This window comes from Ursus maritimus, unplaced genomic scaffold, assembly GCF_017311325.1.
Source record: "Ursus maritimus isolate PB19 unplaced genomic scaffold, ASM1731132v1 scaffold_18, whole genome shotgun sequence".
Taxonomy (NCBI): domain Eukaryota; kingdom Metazoa; phylum Chordata; class Mammalia; order Carnivora; family Ursidae; genus Ursus; species Ursus maritimus.
Genome location: NW_024424230.1, coordinates 13,804,038 through 13,824,723, shown reverse-complemented (window position 1 = coordinate 13,824,723; position 20,686 = coordinate 13,804,038). Strand labels below are relative to the sequence as shown.

The 20,686-nt window shown below is 37.2% G+C and overlaps 2 protein-coding genes across 4 annotated transcripts in view; one reads left to right on the top strand and one right to left on the bottom strand.

The window, feature by feature from the left end:
* The window catches only part of PIGN (phosphatidylinositol glycan anchor biosynthesis class N), a 111,600-nt gene extending 106,735 nt beyond the window's left edge, over nucleotides 1–4,865 (bottom strand). For both annotated transcript variants that reach the window (XM_008705079.2, XM_008705087.2), the window contains exons 1-3: nucleotides 4,679–4,865; nucleotides 4,411–4,489; nucleotides 2,619–2,768 (exon numbers count right to left, since the gene is read on the bottom strand). The gene's annotated coding sequence lies outside the window, so the exon portion shown is untranslated. The remainder of the gene's footprint in view (nucleotides 1–2,618; nucleotides 2,769–4,410; nucleotides 4,490–4,678) is intronic.
* A 232-nt stretch (nucleotides 4,866–5,097) lies between these two features.
* The window catches only part of RELCH (RAB11 binding and LisH domain, coiled-coil and HEAT repeat containing), a 105,435-nt gene continuing 89,846 nt past the window's right edge, over nucleotides 5,098–20,686 (top strand). For both annotated transcript variants that reach the window (XM_040632457.1, XM_040632456.1), the window contains exon 1: nucleotides 5,098–5,848. In XM_040632457.1, coding sequence (XP_040488391.1) covers nucleotides 5,320–5,848 — 529 coding nt within the window. In that variant the 5' untranslated portion in view covers nucleotides 5,098–5,319. The remainder of the gene's footprint in view (nucleotides 5,849–20,686) is intronic.

Below are 20,686 nucleotides of genomic sequence, written 5' to 3'. Positions count from 1 at the left end.
TTTAACCAACTGATAGAAGCACTAGTATAGCTACCACTTTATAATGGATTAAGGTAAATTCCATATCAGATATAAATACAGGTAAAAAACTTTAAATTCAATTCTTGTCTTTTGCTTTTTGTATCATAAAAATTAGAAACAAATCTAACAACAGGAACAGCTATAGTGTTCACTTGGTGAAATACTATACAGTACTGAAAACGAGTTAAGCCACATCTATGCCAAGGATGTATCTTACAAATAAATGATTAATAAAGAACGTTTCTAAAGGCACTGGCTGCCCTTTACTCCCCCACACAGCCAAACTTTTTAAAAATAATGATCTTTTCCCCCGATCATCTAAATCTCAAGCAACTTGAGCCTTTGTTTTCCATTACATCAGAGAAAAAGCTGTCACTAATGTAATGTAGCCAATATTGCAAACTTCAGTGGCTTTTTTTAAATCTTCTATCTTCCATTCAATTTGTCTTCCTTCACCATGACTTCTTTCTTAAATAGCTGTCATTTCTTGGCCTTTGTGAACATTGTTCCAGTTTTCCTATTTCTCTATCCAATATAGGAAGGTCTCTATCTGGTCATTGAATTTTGGAGTTATTCAAAACTTGGTCCTAGGGCTTCTTTTATTCTCACTCTTGTACTTTCTGTCTAGACTTTTTTTTTTTTTTTAAGATTTAATGTTTAAGTAATCTCAACACCCAACAGGGGGTTCAAACTCGCAACCCTGAGATCAAGAGTTGCATGCTCCACTGACTGAGCCAGCCAGGCACCCCTCCATCTAGGCTTTTTTGATTATACACTTGGTGTCAGCTAGCGCCTATATGCAAAAGTCTTAATAGCTCCACATCCATATACATAATTCCAACCTTAACACATCCACCTGAGATACAAACTGGGTATGTTTAAAACCAAACTGATGATATCCCCCATGAACTTTGTTTAGGTAGTAAGCCTCCTAACTCCCCAGTGTTTACAATCTCAGGAGACGGCACCACCTTCCACTCAGGTAATACCAATCAGAAAACCAGCAGTCATTCTTTATACCCCATTCTTCAGCTGTATAGCTGTGTATTACTTTTTTGATTTTGCATTTTTTAAAAATGCAAATCTGAGCATCTCACCCCTTGGATAAAACCTTTCGATGCCTCTCACCCATCCTAATCAAAACTAGAATTCTTAATACAACACACAAGGTGTTACATGGACTGGTCTCTGCCTCCCTTTCTAGCCTTGTCTCATGGCACTCCCCTTTGCTTTATAGCATCTCACCACATTGGCCTTTTTTATGTAAGTAGCCCATGCTTCCTACTGTTATTAAGACCTCTGCATAAATTGCACTTCCAACCCCCCTTCCATCCTCTCTCACTCCACTATCTAATGACATCTCCTTACACTTTCAAGCGTCACTTCCTCAGGGACTATGTAGTCCAAACCAAAAACCAAAACTTTTACTTCCAGTTTATAAGTACATACCTCTGTTTTTACTGTTTGGATTAATGTCTGTCTCTACCACTTAATGGTAATTCCATGACAGCAAGACAGGACTTCTCCAGCACTCATCTCAGTCCAAATGCTTGGTAAGGACTCAAAAGTGTGCTGAAGAATTTATTTAGGATTATCATTTCAAAGGTACATGTAATATGCACTATCGCCACTAGAGGCTGCTTTGCTTCTCTTTTTATTCCTCCAGAACAAACACTTGAACAGTGAAGATTCAGGATATTTAAAAAAAACAAAACAAAACAAAAACCAAACTTACACGCTTGAGTCATTTACTATACATAAAATTGCAGTGATTCCAAAATATTGTCCTTCACATACTACTTATTTTATTATTGCCAAGCACATGTATATTAAGCAATATTATTACTTAACATTTCTCTTTAAAGAGACTCATATTTTATTCAGATTTATTGAAGAAAACTTTGTCATGGTTGAATCATTTGGAAAAATTTTAAAAGACATATATCTATGTACAAATAAAAGCTATTTAGCTTATACCTGTGGAATGTTTACATGCATTGGAAAACAATTTAAAAATTAAGTATTTCTTGGGGCGCCTGGGTGGTACAGCAGTTAAGCGTCTGCCTTCGGCTCAGGGCGTGATCCCGGGGTTATGGGATCGAGCCCCACATGAGGCTCCTCCGCTATGAGCCTGCTTCTTCCTCTCCCACTCCCCCTGCTTGTGTTCCCTCTCTCGCTGGCTGTCTCTATCTCTGTCTAATAAATAAATAAAATCTTTAAAAAAAAAAAATTAAGCATTTCTAAAATTTTACATCAACCAAAAATTTGCATTTAAAATGTTACCTGTAGTTATTTTAAGACTATTAAAGCCAAAAATTAATTTTTAAGCCCTAAAAAATTTGAAGTGTTTAAAAGAAAAAGCAATCTTTAACATTTCATTGCTAAGATACAAAGTTCAATGACTATCCTCATTATTCAATGAAACTTTAGTTGCAAAGACCTACATTACTGCAAATTTTGCTACGGAGAAAATTTCCCAACCATATTAATAATAAATTATAAGTAAAGATCAGCAATTATTAATATTCTAGTATGTGCTACTTGCACTTTTATTGATAAGTAAACCTCTATGTACTGTGGAAAAGAAAAGTACTTACTGAGAAAATTGGCCACTTGATTTGTTATGGGTTTGGAAGGTCATATAAACAAGTCCATGATTATAGGATGCGAAGCAGAATCAGGAAACTACAGATTTATACAGGAAGTCAATCATGGAAGCACTTCTACGTCCAACTTCTTACAACTCTCTGAGAAGACATATTTTAAATATATTTTCAACTTACATTTTAGAAATCAGACCCTAAATTAAAGATATTCCCTTTGTACCCTACTGACTTAATTGCTTTTTCCAGCTTTAGCTGCTGAATAATTGATATTTGTCTTGTTCTATTTTTAAAAACCTCTCAAATACTTTCAATATATACTAATATTGCACTATCTGTAACTGACTATAATAACCACATTTATGGTGTACTAGGTACCAGGCATTGTGACAAGCACATTCCTAATTCTGTGTACTTTCATTAATCCCCTTGACAGATAAATGTTAAGTGAGACTAAGAAGTAAAGTAACTTAAGGTGTTACAGCAAATAATTGGTAGAACTGGAATATGAACTCCAGGTACTTCTACCAGACAAGGACAATCTTCTTCAGGGACCCTAAGTGCAGGAGATTTCTAAAAATTCCATTACAGAGATGGATATATTGTATACAAATAATCCATTTCCAATCATGCCCTTTCCATGCCATTCACTGTTCCCTCCCATTTCTCCATTCCAGAAATTGATTCCATTTTCAATCTCTCTGGCAAACTCAGTTACAATTCATACCAGCAATCCTTTTTGCTAATAAATAGTAATAGGATACAGCATTGGCTATTTTGATACTATCTTCCTAAGATGGGGTTTTTTTTAAATGTTTTTCTTCCGTGTATATAACACAGAAAAATATTTAGAATTTGAACATTAGGAGCTAATGTTCTATAAAAAATATTTTGAATTCTTAGTACTAACAATGTCAAAAAAAACTTTCCAGCAAAAACAAAAGAAAAAACCCAAAGCTTCATTCAAATAAAAATTTTAGTTTCCTGAGCCTGGGTAAACTGAAATTAAAACCTACACTTAACTGTTGGCATACTTTTACACGTAAGTCAATAACCTGACCTGTGGTTATATAAGAATGCTCTATTTTTACTTTTCCACAGAACTAAAGGAGATATTTTCTACTTCAATGTTTCATGTAACTCACTTGATAACAGATTACTGCTACCTATTTATTTTGGTGCTTACAGGGAGCTATACAGAAAGAAAGGAAATTGAAAACCTTGCAAAAGTAGCAATTTATGTGTGAAGAAAAGAGGTCTTAGGAATAGCATTCCAATACTGTTGACTAGAAATTAACATCCCCTTTGCCACCTTGTACAGTAATCAAGGAATGACACAAAAGATTAAGGTGAACTTCCAAATTTAGTATACTTACTCTATGTGCTAACATTTGATAAAGGAAATTAAAACTATGCAAAGCATTCAAGCTTTAAAGTAAATATGTTTCACAGTCAATACCTTAATTCCAGCCTAAATGGCCAAGTCAGAAAGAATGGAAGGCTAGTGGGAGAAGAATGGCTTTGCACATAAGAAAACTGATTTTATTAGCGGAGTTGACTTGACCAGGTCGTTGGACGTTTCTAGGCTTAAGTTTGCATTATCTCTCTACTGATGGGGCTGCATTTAATACTTTGAAGGGTCCCTGCTGTGCAAACTGTGTTTTAAATGCTAAGTGCTCATTCAGGGTATCCACAAATCCAACGAAATCCAAAACTCAAGAGTTCTGTCGGTTAGTTCCTCCACCTCCCACACCCCAAACACACCCCGTCCTTTTATAGCACTAACTTGGTGGCTAGAACGCGGTCTTCCAGAAGTTCAAGCAGCCGGTGCTGTCGCCAGGCCTCCAGAGCGAGCAGGCACTTGACTGGGAAGGGAAGAGAAAAGAAGTCAAATTCTAACTACTGCCCTGGGCACCTGCTACACGTGCGAAGACGGTATCACCAACTGGCAGCGAACAAGAAAAAGTGAAGAGTACTAAGGAAGCAGCGCGCCCGCGGGCGTGAGGCCAGTTTTGGTGCCACCGCACCTCTGCGCTCTGGTCCCTGGGCTTTACCTGGGGCTTTTCCGGGTCAGGCGTTATCTCGGGAATGAGGCCTCCTCAGCGCAAAGGCAGGATCCGGCTCTCCGGCAGAGCTCCCCTCTGACCCCTGAAAGGAGAGCCAAGAGAACGTTCCTAAGCCACCGTCATAACTGCCTCTCAACTGCGGAACGCCCCCGAAACCTACCTGCCGGGCGACTGCTCTCGCGAGAATTCTAGAGCCAGTCCTCGGTAACTCCAGTCCCTCCCTCCTCTTCCGGCCAATCAAACAGGAGTGGGGGCGGGGTTTTGCCTTTGAGCGGGGAGCGGGGCTTTCAATCTTCGCCCTTTGGTGTTGAGAACGGGCGGGGCTGGGGCGGGGCTGGGGCGGGGCTGGGGCGGGGAGAGGGGGCAGGACTCGCAGCCTTTCTCGCGAGATTGAGACCAGGAAGACGCCTGCAGAGCCCCGCTGCTGGTGCAGCAGTGGCTGAGGTAGCGGGTGCTGCTGCATCCGGACCTTCCGCCTCCGAACCTACTCCTGGTCTCTGGGTGAGGAGGTGGGACGTGGCCAGGCCAGGGTTGTGGAGGTGCGCAGTGCCGGCTGAGGCTTAGGGGGAATCCAAGCTGCGGCCTGTCAGAGCCAGTCAGGGAGGCGCCCACAGTCCTGACAGGATAAGATGGCGGCGATGGCGCCTGGAGGTAGTGGCAGTGGTGGCGGCGGTGTGAATCCATTCCTCAGCGATTCAGACGAGGACGACGACGAGGTAGCGGCGACCGAGGAGCGGCGGGCAGGACTTCGGCTGGGTTCCGGGAGCGGCCTAGATCCTGGCTCTGCAGACTCGCTATCGCCCCAGGATCCCGTGGCCTTAGGGAGCAGTGCGCGGCCAGGTCTCCCTGGGGAGGTGTCGGCGGCTGCGGTGGCATTGGGGGGCGGTGGGGAGACCCCTGCCCGATTGTCAATTGACGCGATCGCGGCTCAGCTGTTGCGCGATCAATACTTGCTGACCGCCCTGGAGCTGCACACCGAGCTGTTGGAGAGCGGCCGCGAACTGCCTCGGCTGCGCGACTACTTCTCCAATCCAGGCAACTTCGAAAGGCAGAGTGGGACCCCGCCGGGGATGGGGGCGCCGGGGATCCCTGGAGCAGCTGGCGTTGGAGGCGCAGGAGGTCGGGAACCGAGTACGACGTCTGGCGGGGGACAGCTCAGTAAGTGAACGCAGACTGTCACTCCCGCAGGGTGGTTGGGATTGTTGGGGAGGGGGTATTTCTGGGCAGGTAGTGAGTATTAGAAACATTTTAGAGTTGGAGGGGTGGGAGTCTTTTGCGGTGGAAGCAAAAGGGTCTGCCAGCAACTGTTCTCTCTGTGTGCCTCCAACCTTTGGCTGGACTTCGACTTGCTCCTGATTCCTCTATTGGCGTCAGTATCTAAAAAATACCGAGTTTCCAGTTCGCTGGGTGTTACGGGACCGCAGAAGGCTCCCTTGCAAACTGGCTTATCGCTTTAATCATTTTTCTTTTTCCTCCAATCTCCTGAATCACCTCTACCAGGAAATAGTGTTTCTTAAATTGCTTGCAGTAATTCCTTGACTCAAAGTAAAGAGGGGGAAAAGAATAGGGAATGTTCTCTCCGCACAGTCAGATCCTCTGAAGTCCCTTTTCTTTGGAATACTTTCTCACTCAAAAATTGGGTTTTCTGCTGCACAAAATATGTTGTTTAAGTAAAGTCAGTTTAATTCCATTCCGATGCCTTAATTGCAAGAAGTTCCAAAATGACAGAAAATCTAAGGAGCAGGGTGGACAAGTTCTGCCTGTAGTCTGTCTTGTGGTCCCACTACCTCGCAGGCTTTTTTTTCTCTGCATAAGTTAGGAATTTACTTTTTTACTGTGTTATAATCATTCTTAGCAGTATAGAGTAATCGTTTACCCCATCCATCATATATTTATAAGTGCTTCTTTTGGCTTGAAAACATACTGTCAAGGATGTATTCTGGATTCCCGTATCCTCTTTTGGGAGGCATCTTGGATTTTCCCTTACTAGTGGTATGAGAAGTTTTAGGTATCAGATGAGGCCAACTAGAATTTACTAATAAATGTTAAGTGTACAATTTTTAAATTGTAGTCTAATTATTTTGTCTCTGTACTTTTGAATGGTGTCAGAGACTTCTGTGAAATCTAGATGTCATGCAAGTGCAAAGAGTACATTTTCCATCCAGGTAAATCCTAGGCAGATTTCCCTCTTTGATACGGAATTTTTTCAGTAGGTATAACTTCCTTACTCTGTATGTAGGATAATCAATCATCTTTTCTGGAAGAAATTTTCTCGTTGCTGGACAGCCTTAATGTCACCTTTGTAAATGCTTCCCACACTCCCCGTGTTTAGTTAGTTGCTTTTCTTTCTTTCTTTCTTCCTTTCTTCCTTTCTTCCTTTCTTCCTTTCTTCCCTTAGTTGCTTGCTTCATTGTACTTTCATATGTAAACTAGTCTTTAATTGTTTTGTATTTGTCTTGTTGACAATATCATTTTTCTCCATTAGATGGTCACTTCTTGAGGGACATCTTCGTATTCCTCACACTTTGTACGGTTCCTGGCCTATTGTTGAACATAACTTAATGGCGTCTGCTATGTTTTTCTACCATACTAATATAATGAAATAGGTTATTCCTTATTTCATGACTTTATTCTATTTGAAAGAATTTCTTTGCCACCTTATTACAGTTTGATATCACTGTTCATACTGAAATTTTCTCATTAAAACTTTTTGTATATAGAAATAGTTATGGGGTGCATGGGTGGGTCAGTTGGTTGGGCATCGGACTCTTGGTTTAGGCTGGAGTGGTGATTGCTGGTGATGAGATCCAGCCCTGCATAGGGTTCCCTGCTCAGCAGGAGTCTGCTTGGAATTCTCTCTCCCTTTGCCGTTCCCATCCCGGGTGTGTGCGTTCTCTCTTTCTGTCTAAAATAAATAAATCTCATGGGGCGCCTGGGTGGCACAGTCGTTAAGCGTCTGCTTTTGGCTCAGGGTGTGATCCCGGCGTTCTGGGATCGAGCCCCACATCAGGCTCCTCTGCTGGGAGCCTGCTTCTCCCTCTCCCACTCCCCCTGCTTGTGTTCCCTCTCTCGCTGGCTGTCTCAGTCAAATAAATAAATAAAATCTTTTAAAAAAAATAAAGTAAAATAAATCTTAAAAGAAAAACAAAAGAAAAAAGTTACATTTATAATTTAGACTGTAAGTAGCATTTCAAGTTAATACAAAGGAAATGAGCAAAAGAGAAAAAAATAACTTATCCGTGATCTCACCAGTGATATTTGCCTAACCTGTCTTTTCCATGCATATATTTTAAAAAGCAAATATTGGATTAAACTGTTTTAAATAGCTTTATATTGTCAGGCACTATAATTTTTACCACCAACTTTGATGTAAGATTACATACATAGAACACACCTATTTTAAAGTGTACAGTTCGATGAGTTTTGAAAAACTAATCACTACTGCAGTTAAAATATAGAACATTTTTATTGTCCCCAGAATTCCTTCATTTTTCTTTGCATTATATCCCCAGTCCCACCTTTAGACCTCCACTGATCACTATACAACAGAATTCTGCATCCTGGGCACTATCGAAGTCTTAGGCCTGATAATTCTTTGTTGTACTGCCCTGTCCATTCTAGAATGTTTAACAGCATCTCTGGCCTCTCTATCCACTAGATGCCTGTAGCAACCATTCCTACTCCATCTCTCAAGTTCTGACAACCAAAAAGGTCTCCAATATTGTCCAGGTTAAGAAGCATATCTATATATAAGTTTTGCCTATTCTAAAATTTCGTATAAATAGAATCATGGAGCATATATTCTTTTCCGTGTGGCTTCTTTTTGCATGGACATGTGCTGTCATTTCATTTGGGTAATACCCAGGTAATATAATTGCTGGGTCATATAGTTACTACATACTTAAGTTCATAAGAGACTGTCAAACTGTTTTCCAAAGTGGTTGTACCATTTAAAATTCCCATCACCAATGTATGAGAGTTCACATCCCCTAAACACTTGGGATTTTCAGGCTTTTTACTAGGTCATCCTATGAGAGATTGGGGATATCTCATTGTGGTTTTAATTTTCATTTTCCTGAGGAGTAGTGACGCTGAACTCCTTCTCCTGAGCTTTTTCCACTAGTGTATCTTCTTTCGTGAAATGTCTGTTCATGTCTTTAACCAGTTTTTAAAATTCTGTTTTATATATTCTGGACCCAAGTCCTGTATAATGTTTTGCAAATATTTTTCCCAGTACGGTTTTCTGTGTTGTTTTCTACATTTCTTAGATTTGGTTAATCAGTTTTTTTCTTTAATGATTCATTAAATGATTCTTTCTAACATTTCTTTAATGTTCTTTCTGTCCTGTATAAGAAATAATTGCCAATCCCAAGGTTGCAAAAATTTTCTTCTGTATTTTCATCTAGAAGTCTTAGGGTTTTAGCTTTTACCTTTAGGTTTGCGATGGCAAGACTGTATTTTAATTAAAGTTATAAAAAGAAGAAATACTTCTTAAATATTCTTTCTATAAATGTGCACACATTTATAGCACAAACTTTAGTACAACTTAAATACAAAGGCATTGTATACTTCAAAATATCAGTGCCTGTAAATGTCTTAATCCAGTTAGAAAATAGACAAATGTTATAATAAGTCTGTAGGACTGTGCTTAGTACCATGTTTTAAAGATTTTGACTAAGCTCCTGATTGCACAGATTATATTTTAGGAATTCAGAGGATAAGTGTTTCTCTAGGATTAGGCTACTGCCTGCTTTTAAAGATCCCCTATATTCAAGTCTAGTGTGTTGATTGTTGCTAATTGATTATGATTTTATAATACTCAATAAGAGTGTCATGGTTAATTATAAACATTATGAAGACTGATCGTATGGATTATCTAAAACATTCAATTATTTTAATTTCTTTTTGTATATATTTTGATTGATATGTGTTTGATCTGAAAATTCATAATACTTCAAAATAACAAACATATAACCAAAAGTAGTTTCTTTCTTTCATTGATGTCTAAAAACAATTTAATTTTGTAAGATTTACTGAATTATTTACCTAAAAGTCTGTTGACCTAGGTAAATAGTATGGTAGTGCTATTAAAATACTTGAAGAAGTCTTCATACTGTATTTAACCTTTTTTCTTGACTGGAAAAGTAATCCATATTTATAAAACATTCAAATGGTAAAAGAATTATAGCTTTATAAGTTCGATATTTTCAGTAGAAGAACTTTTTTTAATTTTATTTATTTATTTATTTATTTATTTATTTATAGCACATACAAGTGGGGCGGGCAGGGAGTGGGCAAGGGAGGCAGAGGGAGAGAGAGAATCCCAAGCAGACCTGAGCAAGGAGCCCAACCTTAGGGCTCAAGATCAAGATGTAGACTGAAATCAAGAGTTGGTCTGTCAACTGACTGAGCCACCCAGGCACCCCAAAGATTTCTATTAACTAGAAAATTTACTTCTAGCCAATGCTCTAAGGAAGTTTCAGTGTTAGATGAATTGTAGCATCATTGCAAGATTTCTACTAGATCTACTTGTTGAACTAATTATATCTTTTAGGCACACACATTATATGTATATATTTTGTTTCCCTCTGTATTTTTGCCAATTGGTCCATAATAAACTTCCATTAAGTAATTGTTTTGCTTTTCAATTAGATTGCAAGATAAAAATTGTGGCAATATCATTGATAAACACTGAACAGATTGTGCTATCTTTGCCGGAGTAATGCTGATTCCACTTGAAGTCAGAGCACTCATCAAATTTGGATTGTAATTTCATAGATGAGTCCAACTTTTTTATAGCACAGACAGTAGGTGATCAAATGGGAAAGACAAGTAACTTAATGATGGATTTTTTTTATCCTGTCTTTACCATGTCTTCAGGTTTTTATAAGGTAGCTTGTCAAGAGGCAGTCATTTATGAATGATTGTGATAATTTCACTTGTGAGCCTACAGCCTCCTTGAGTCATTTTCCTTCTTTCTAAAATTTTCATGATCCTACCTGTCATTTCTCAGAAATCATAAAGAGTACATATCTCATTGTGCTGTGTTCCTTTTTCAGTATCACCAGTGCTAACATGTCAAGATTTACAATCTTCCAGCATTCCCATCTCTTCCACTTTACAAAGTAGTTCCTTCCTTGTTAGGTTGAAATTGGGTTTAGTGCTTCCTCTGGCTTCTAAGAGAGAAAATACCAATAAAATATTTCTAAAATTTTTGGGTTCACTGCTTTTAGCTGAATGAGACTTTGTACTATTGTCTGGACCCTGTACATTCCCAAATGTATCTGTTGCATAATTGTCATTTTTCTTGCCTATGTCTGTCTAGTAGTTTCAAAATTATTAATGCTGATAAAAATTTAATCAGATATTGTCACTGGCTAGCATGGTGACTTGAAGATAGTAGGTATTCAATATTTTATGTTCATCAATATATTAAGTTGTGTAATCAGGATTGTAGGAATCCAAAAGATGTTTAATGCAGGTCCTTGAGCTTACATTCTTGGTGAAGAGACAAGACCAACACATGAAAGCATTATAGAATAGTTTTCTGTGATACAGACAGTAGTGTAAGCATTCAGATATAGAAAAATTGTCTTTTGTAATGAAATGGCCCTTGTGGAGAAAGTGAAATTTTGAATAAATAGTAACTTTATTATTTGGCCCTATTTAGACTCTTTACCATGAGTGAGGAAAAGGAAGTGAGGGTAAAGAAAAGATAATATTCATTTCATATTTTGCCTTATTTAAAACATCTGGGAATGTGCTTCCCATTGTCTGGCTCTTCACTAAATAAAGTGATTCCATTTGGGTACTTTGTAAAAATGCAGTGTGATGTTTCAAGCCGTTGTGGTATTTTGGCTGAGAGGAAGCAAGATAGGGCTATTAATCAGGGAAAACAGACCTTATTTCTGTCAAAAACTAAAATTACACTTTCTGTTTGTCAAAAGAAAAGTTAGTGATCTTCAGAATGTATGCTTGTTTGTTTTTTTAAAAACTTCATTGGGAAAAACTTTTTAGAATTTTTGTAATTTTCATTTTGTTTAGTATTTTTAGGTCAAAAACTAAGTTTGGTTAATTTGGTTAATTTTTTTATGGCTTTTAACTATGTCCCTCTCCCCCATGGTCTTATGATGAAAAACATTTATCTTGGTCTAAAAATACAGTTTTATATTTAAATTACAAATATCAGTTGAGGGGCACCTGGGTGGCGCAGTCAATTAAGCATCAGACTCTTGGTTTCTGCTCAGGTCATGATCTCAGGGTCTTAATCTCAGGGTCCTGAGATGGAGCACTGCATGTGGCTCCATTCTGAGCATGGAGTCTACTAAATTTCTCCCTCTCCCTCTGCCCTTCTCCACCTCGGCTTGCTTACTCTCTTTTTATAAGATAAATAAATAAATCTAAATAAACAAAAAACAAATATCAAGTGAGAAAGGTCTTATATGTTAACAGCCTATTGTTTTTACTGGCTTCGACCTATAAGTACTGTGAGATTTGATGATAAATTATGGTTTCTGAATTATTTATACTAAAAATATATTTGTTAATATTTAAGTAAATAGTGTTTTGCTATTTGCCCATATTTTGAACACAATGCCCCTTTGATTTTGGGGGATTTGCTTTAGTTTTTTTTTATTTTGAATAATAAGTTGTTTCTTTATATGTGTCTGAAATTTGTCTACCTTTTTTGTTACCTTATATTGAATATCATGTATTAATTACATTTGTAAAAAATAACTGTAGAAAATCATTTTTGCTTGCAAACTATATGTCTTACAAATATAAGGATTAATAAAGAATATTTTTATTTATTTTTTAGAGAGAGAGCATGCAGGCACGTGCAAGCAGCAGGGAAGGGGCAGAGGGAGAGGAAGAGAGAGAGAATCTTAAGCAGGCTCCACACCCAGCTTGGAGCCCAAGGGGGTCTCAGTCTTGCAACCCTGAGATCATGACCAGTTCCATTTCTGTAATGTATTATAGACATACATGCTTGTTTGCATTAAAACAATTGAACCAAGATTTTTAAAATATCATTTATAAGTGAAGGTAATGAAGATTGAAAACAACCTAAGGACACCTGGGTGGCTCAGTCAGTTAAGCATTCCACTCTTGATTTTGACTCAGGTTATGATCTCAGGGTTCTTGGATTGAGCCCCGCATTGGGGGCGGGGGGTTCCTGCTCAGCGAGGAGTCTGCTTCTCTCTCTCTATCCTTCCCCCTGCTCATTTGCCTGCTCTCTCTCCCTTTTAAATAAATAAATGAATAAATCTTAAAAAAAAAAAAGATTGAAAACAACCTAAACATCCAACAGTAAGGGATTGGTTAATTAAAACAGAGTAGTTTGTCTGTGCTGATGTGGAATGATCAAGTTATATTATAAATTGAATAATTTAGATTGCAGCCAATATGTATATGTTTCTATTTATGTACAAAAAGGGAGAAATTTGCATATGCCTGGCATAATTTAAAAGGATACATACAGAAGAGTCTAAACAATGATTGATGCCACAGAGGAGGATTGCTGATTGGGAGGTAAGCACAGGGGCTTACCCTTCCTTGTATGTCCTTTTATATTTTACCACAAATCATGTCTTCAGTGGCAGAACTAAGATTCCAGCCCAGATCACTAACTTCTAAGTCTGCATTCTTTCCATTACACCACAACTACTGTTTTATGTCAACTTTAAAATAGCTCAGCAAGAATTCTTAGGTCATTTTAGTGTATGATCGGCCACTCTCCTTAATGCAGAAGGCAGGTCAGGTAGTCTAAAATTGACCATTTAAAAAAGCAGTCAAAGTGACAAACTGTAGTACCACACTAAGGCAGAGTTGAATAATCTGCCTAAAACGTCATTTAATTTCATCAAGATGTACATGTTACACAGCACTTAATCTAAATCAGGACATGAATGTCCTACATGTGATTGTAGGGTATCTGGGCCATAGACCAGGATCAACTGAGCCTCAAATTAGAGCCAAATATAGTCACTCATTGTTCTTCTGAATGAAATAATCTTACGCTGAATTTGTTTGTACTCTCTTTTTCAGTCTTGAAGTTTTGCTGCATGGTTACATCTAAGTTTCTGGTGTAGTCATGGAGCATGACTAACTAAAGCCTCAAGGAGGAGGAGACCACAGTTGCAATCATGGGTGTAGCTTTCTTCCAGATTTTCCCACCCAGTATTTCAAAAATTCCCAGCAATCAGAAATGATGTTCATTTGTTTTTGCAACCAGTTGGTCCTGTTGTAGGTACATAAGATTGCTCACTCAAAGTAGTGTCATCATATTTTCTGTGTTATTTCTGACCGTCTATCAGTTCTGTGCTTGTGTGCTGCCTTAGTTAAGGCCTGTAGCTCAACATCTGGACCATCAGTTTTAACCTTACAACTGGTTCATGTGCTTTTAATCTCTTCTTCCATCCTTGTTCTTACTTGATTTTAAAAGCTATTGGGGCACCTGGGTGGCTCAGTCGTTAAGCATCTGCCTTCTGCTCAGGGCATGATGCCAGAGTCCTGGGGTCGAGCCCCACATCGGGCTCCTCTGCTGGGAGCCTGCTTCTTCCTCTCCCACTCCCCCTGCTTGTGTTCCCTCTCTCGCTGGCTGTGTCTCTGTCAAATAAATAAATAAAATCTTTTAAAATTTTTTTTAAAAAGCTATTTATTCATGTCATTCCAGCTAAAACCTTTTAAAATTGCTTCCTCCTGTCTAAAGCAACTTTTCCAACTCTTATTAGCAAAATCGTATCTTACATACAGAAAAAATTTATAAATCTGTTTAGAAATTTTAATTTTTTCCCATTTTCTGCATAGTATGATAAAAGTAACTATAAAATATTTTATCGTGAATATATATAACAAAGCTCTTCCTAGGGGCGCCTCGGTGGCTCAGTTATTAAGTGTCTGCCTTCGGCTCAGGGCATGATCCCAGGGTCCTGGGATCGAGCCCCGCATTGGGCTCCCTGCTCCGCTGGGAGCCTGCTTCTTCCTCTCCCACTCCCCCTGCTTGTGTTCCCTCTCTCGTTGGTTCTCTGTCAAATAAATAAATAAAATCTTTAAAAACAACAACAACAACAAAGTTCTCCCTAAAATGATGTTTCTTCCTCATATACAAAACTTTTATTATACTTAATTTTGTTTACTCAGTGTCCCTTGAACGAGTTTTATGTTTTTGTGACTCCGTGCCTTTTTCCTTCTCTGAGAATGCTTATTCCCTGTCGTCCTTTTCTTTTTTCCAGATCTTGTGTATCCTTAAAGGAAGGTCCAGTTTATGTTCCTTCCTCTTCCTGAAGTTTCCCCTGCCCATAGTGAGCTCTGAATCCTCTAACTTGTGGCTTTTTTTTTTTCTGTTCCACTTATGGGAATTAATTATATAGAGACTTGTGAATTTACATGTCTTTCTCAAGAACTCTTTTTTTTTTTTTTTTTTTTCTTTATAAGGCACAGTGCCTAACTTTGTGCCTGGGAAAAAGCTTTGAATAAATGTTGAAGCTGTGTTGAAGAAATGATCTGTAGATAGATAGTAGTTTCCTGTAAATATGTGAGTTTAGAATATTCCTTGTGAAAATTAGCCTTTTCCTCTATAGCCTGTTTCCTCAACTCTGCCTGAGCAAAGCTGAGTCAAGTCTGATCTTTCTGAAGCCGACAGTATCAAGCCCAACTTATCTGGAATCTCAGAAATCTGAATCTACATGCTCTTAGGTATTATTGAAGAAACTTAATGGTTTAGAGCTCAGGCCTCCAAATCAGAGAGCTCAACTTTACATTTCTGCTCTGCCACTTTCTAATTGCGGCATTTTGCATAGTCTGTTTCTTCTCCTGTAAAAAGCAGATGGCGCGGTGCCTGGGTGGCTCAGTCAGTTGAGCGTAGGACTCTTGATTTCTGCTCCAGTCATGATCTCAGGGTCCTGGGATCAAGCCCTGAGTTGGGCTCTGTGCTCAGCAGGGAGTCTGCTTGAGGATTCCCAGCTGACCCCCATCCCCCACACTGCCCCATGTGCCCACATGCGTGTGCGTGCACTCGCTCGCTCTCTCTCTCTCTCTCGAATAAATAAATCTTAAAAGCATATGCCAGTGACTCTTCTTGCAGGGAGTTGTTAGGAGGTTAAATAAGCTTGTCTTTGGAAAGTGTCTGGCACAGCATCTGGAAGAACAAGTGTTCCAAACATGTTAAAAATATAATAATTATTGACAATAATTATTAATAATCCTTCTCTTCATGTGACATCTGTTCATATGTTAAAATCATCCAGTGCTATAGAAATTTTAACTTAAGTAAATAGTTATAAAATTTCAGCATTTAAGTCTCCTCCTAATTTTCAGTCTTCTGACTTGGAAGTCTAGTTCATTGTGGAATCTTCTGGGAAAGAGGAAAAGACAGCAGACTGCAAGCTGAGAGACTGGATTTCTATTTCTGGCTTACTCACAGTTTAATTTATTTAAATGTTTAACATACAGTGATCTGATTGTATCTTTGTTATCTGTGTACATGGCTTAATTTCAGTGGTTTATAGGCTTATTCAAGGCAAGGACCAAATCTTACTGAATTTTATATTCCCCACTGAGGGTTAGTAAATAATGAATACATAGCTCTGTATTCTTATCTGCAAAAATGAGGGGATTGGACTATCTCTAAGATTCCTTCTAGCTCTCAAATATTTTCAACATGGGGGTCAGTGAAATGAGCCCTAGCGTTGGAGAAGAATTGAGGATCAGAAACTATAAATACAAGTTTTGCCCTTGACAGATCTCTAAGATCCATAATTAATTTAAGCAGATAACATATTAAAATGTTTATACACAATCTCAGGTTTAAATAAAATTACTTTTAAGGGAAACATTATTTTTCTATTTATTGAATTTCTATAATATACATTTCTTTGTTATGTACTATGACATAGATTTATTTAGGCATGGTTTAGTAAACCACCTTTCCTGAAATAATTGAAATATAAAACTAATTATTTGGTAATACTTTACTCTCTGTCCTTTCATTATGAATTGGGTGCTTTCATGACATTTTAATTATTAAATGCTCATATTATAAAAAGTATTTAATGTCTTTGGGGGTAGAATGCCAAAATACAACCAAAACTCAAATGGTACAAAGAAAAGTATGTAGTGAAAATTTTAATTCTACTCATCTGGGTCAATTACTATTAATAACTTATCGTGTGTGTTTACAGGAACATTTAATTAAGCATACACAGCACACCTACATGGACTTATATCCACATCCTTTAAAATTATCCTTTAATACCTTACTGTACCTTCATGTCAGTAACCTGGTACACAGTAGTTGATCGATAAATGTTTAATTGAATTAACCAGTACTCTTTACCATTCAGCAGCTATTCAATTACATTTAGATTTTAAAGTACTATGTAATTTCCATAAAAATACCGTTTCAAGGATCTGAAACTAATTTTTTGAACTATTGTAAAAATACATACTGCCATCAGTGCTAAAATATTAAATGTAAGTGAGACTTTTGTATGTGATTTACAAAATTAATCTGCATGCTTTAAAGTCGCACTGCATATAATGGATTTAGTTCTCGGACTTAAGTTAAAACCTACATACAGGTTTTACCAGTTTGCCAGCTATGGTGAAACTTCCGGGCCAGTTTCTTAAGTTATAAAATGAATTATTAAGAAGTTACACAATCCTCAAATTTGAAGAAATGCTTTGTGGTATACTTCATGTTAGCATATGGTAGGTTCTTTCTAAATGAAAGGAGTTAAATTTTTCAAACTCTCTCTTTTAGAGTATTTAGAAAGGCACTTACCCTGATAAGAATTGTGGCTGGATCCACAGAAGCATATTTCTCTTGGGGCTGTAGTATTATCTGTTATTAGTCTGAAAATCCAAAGTACATTGTATTTACAAAATCTGTTATAGGTTAGTTCAGTCAAAATTGAAATTACGTCTTTTTTAGTAGGTTTTTTTTTTCTGACATAGTAGAATAAATTTTAATGAATTAGGAGATTTTTACTTTTGTGACATCGTGGTTATTATTTATAAAGGTGTCAAATCTTTTTTGGAAAATATGAAGCTGTTGGTTTGGACCAAAATATTTTTCAATGGCCATAATAATACCAAGTTGAAAATTAAACTTTGTGTGTGTTTGCTTTCCCCAAGGACTCTCCCATTGTATAGATGAGTTCTTTGAAAATTTCAGAGAAATATAATGGAGGAATAATGTATGGTGGTTAAACAGCTCTAATCTAGGCCTATATGTATGATTAAACATATGAAGAGGAAGAGAAAGATAAAAACAGAAAACTTACAGTAGATGCATACTCAACATAATAAAAAATATTTATCTGAAATCAACAACCAACATCATCCCTAACATTTCATGAAATCAGGAATAAGACAGTGAGGACTGATTCACAATACCAGAATATTGGTTGATAAAAGTTGGTCTTATTAAGTGTACATGTTTTAATACACGTGTTGGAAACATCAGAATGAAGAGATAAAACATGTGACAAAGAGTAGAGGGTGTAGTTCTTAAGTTGAGTTTCTGAGTAGGGCGGTAATGGCCAAATAAACTAATATATCAGGAAAATCTATATGTTAGTTACATGGTCAAAGAATGTGAATAGAAAATTCAGACACACACTTATTTTTCAAAGAGTGTTCAAGTTCACCAGGAATCAGAGATGCATAATTAAGCAAGATACAGTTTTATAGTGTGTTAAATTGGTGAGATTAAAAATAATACCAAGCACTGACATTATAAACTGCTAATGAAACAGATTGTTATATGTACTTAGTGTGGAAAGCAGTTTAAGCAATATGTATCAATAGCCTTAATGATCTGGCAGATTTTCACCATATAAGCCTCAATTTTAAACAGTAGAGGGAAAACATTTAAAAATTTTTTTGTTGTCTAAGACAATAATAATAGTTATTTTCCCTTATTACAGCTTTAATAAAATCTAGGCGTCAGTGGATCCTATCAACGTTTAATTTAACAAGTTTTAATTTTTTGCCACATTTTGAAAATTTCAAACTTAAAGAAAAGTTGATAGAATTTTAATACCTATATACCCACCACTAGATTACACAATTCACATTCTATTCTACTTGCTTTGGCTCGTATCTAGATATTTCTCCAACCCTCTGTTCATCCAAAAATCCATCCTATTTTTTTTATGCATTTCAATTAAGCTGCAGATACCAGTATACTTTCTTTTAAAATCTTTAGTATGCATGTCATTACCAAGTGCTCAATATTTAGAATTTTTTATTTTTCTTCTGAGGTAAAATTTAAAGACAATAAGATATGTAAGTTTTAAGTGTACCATATGATGAGTTTCAACAAATGAATGCACCTGTGATATCCCAAACTCCTGTCAATACATATCTCCCCCAAACGTTCCCTCATGCTCCTTCCCAGTTAGCCCCCCATTCCAATAACCACTATTATGATTTTTTTCTGCTATAAATTACCATTGCCTGTGCTAAAACACCACTTAAATGAACTAATACAGGGTGTACTCTTGTGTAAGGCTTCTTTCATTCAGCATTGAGATTCATTCATGTTGTTGTATATATCAGTAGTGGGTTTTTTTTTTTTTTAATTGCTGAGTAGTGTTCCTGAGTTTGGCCCATTTTTAATGTGAACTTTTTTTTTTTAAGTAGTCTCTCCACCCAATGTGGGGTCAAACTCAAGACCCCGAGATCAAAAGTTGCACACTCTACCAACTGAGCCAGCCCCTTTAACATTAACTTTCGATGCTTCTGTGGTTACTATTGTTATTTGGTATTTCTTGGCTTATGCTTAAAAGAAAGTATGCTATAATGAGGGATACTGTAATATTTTTTTTGTCATTTTTGCTTATGCTGTCTTAAAACTTAAGTTAATAACAAATTATTATTTATCAGGTATTATTAAATTGCAAGGAAATGAAATGCTTCCCTGAATAGAAACACAGTGTTCTAAGAAGAGTGCTATATATAGAATTTCACTTAGTTTACCTTAACAGGAATTTAAAGATAAGGTACATTGATAATGACATAGCTCTATTTGAAGTCGATCATTTCAGTTATTAGCATGTACTAATTGTTTTAAAGAAGATGGTGGCAGGCACCTGGCTGACTCAATTGGAGGAGCATGCGACTCTTGATCTCAGGATCATGAGTTCGAGCCCCATGTTAGGTATAAAGATTACTTAAATAAATAAATAAACTTACTCCCAAAAATTGAAAATGGCGGAACCCCTCCTGAGGTTCAAATCTTCTATAATTTACGTTTGTTTGTCCTGATACTGCTTTCTGAACAGACATAATCTGTTTCCTTGTATCAATATATAAATAGGTACTTTGTAAAGTATTTTAATAAAAAACTTGACCTAGCCTCTAATTTGTCCTTTTTTTGCATTAGCTAGTTAGGTCACTCTTAATAAGTATCCACTTTGATTTCTTCACCTAAGTGAGATTATTTACAAAGTGCTTTCTGTTTAGGGACACTTAAAAATCTGGTGTAAGCTAAGGATTCTCCCTATCACCACAGTGCACTTAAAACACAGAACCCCTGAAACTCTATTCACCTTTTGTATCTCATATTACAAATTCAGTAAATGAAGTCTTTAGGAATAATTTTCTCTTTTTTAGTTAAAACCACATCCACTGTATTAGCAGGACATGTAGTGCTACATTAAAAGCGTAACCTGAATCTGACTACTACTCACATTTCTACTGCCACTATTCTGGTTTAAATCTGATTATCTCTTACCCACATGACTATAATAGCCTCTTTTTTATAATTTACGTTTTTATTTAAATTCCAGTTAACATACAGTGCAATATTAGTTTCAGGTGTACAATATAGTGATTCATCACTTCCAAACAACTCCCAGTGCTCCTCAGGACAAGTACCCTCTTTAATCCCCATCACCTGTTTAACCCATTCCGCCCCTCCCCCACCTCCCATCTAATAACACTCAGTTTGTTCTCTAGAGTTGAAAGTGTGTTTCTTGGTTTGCCTCT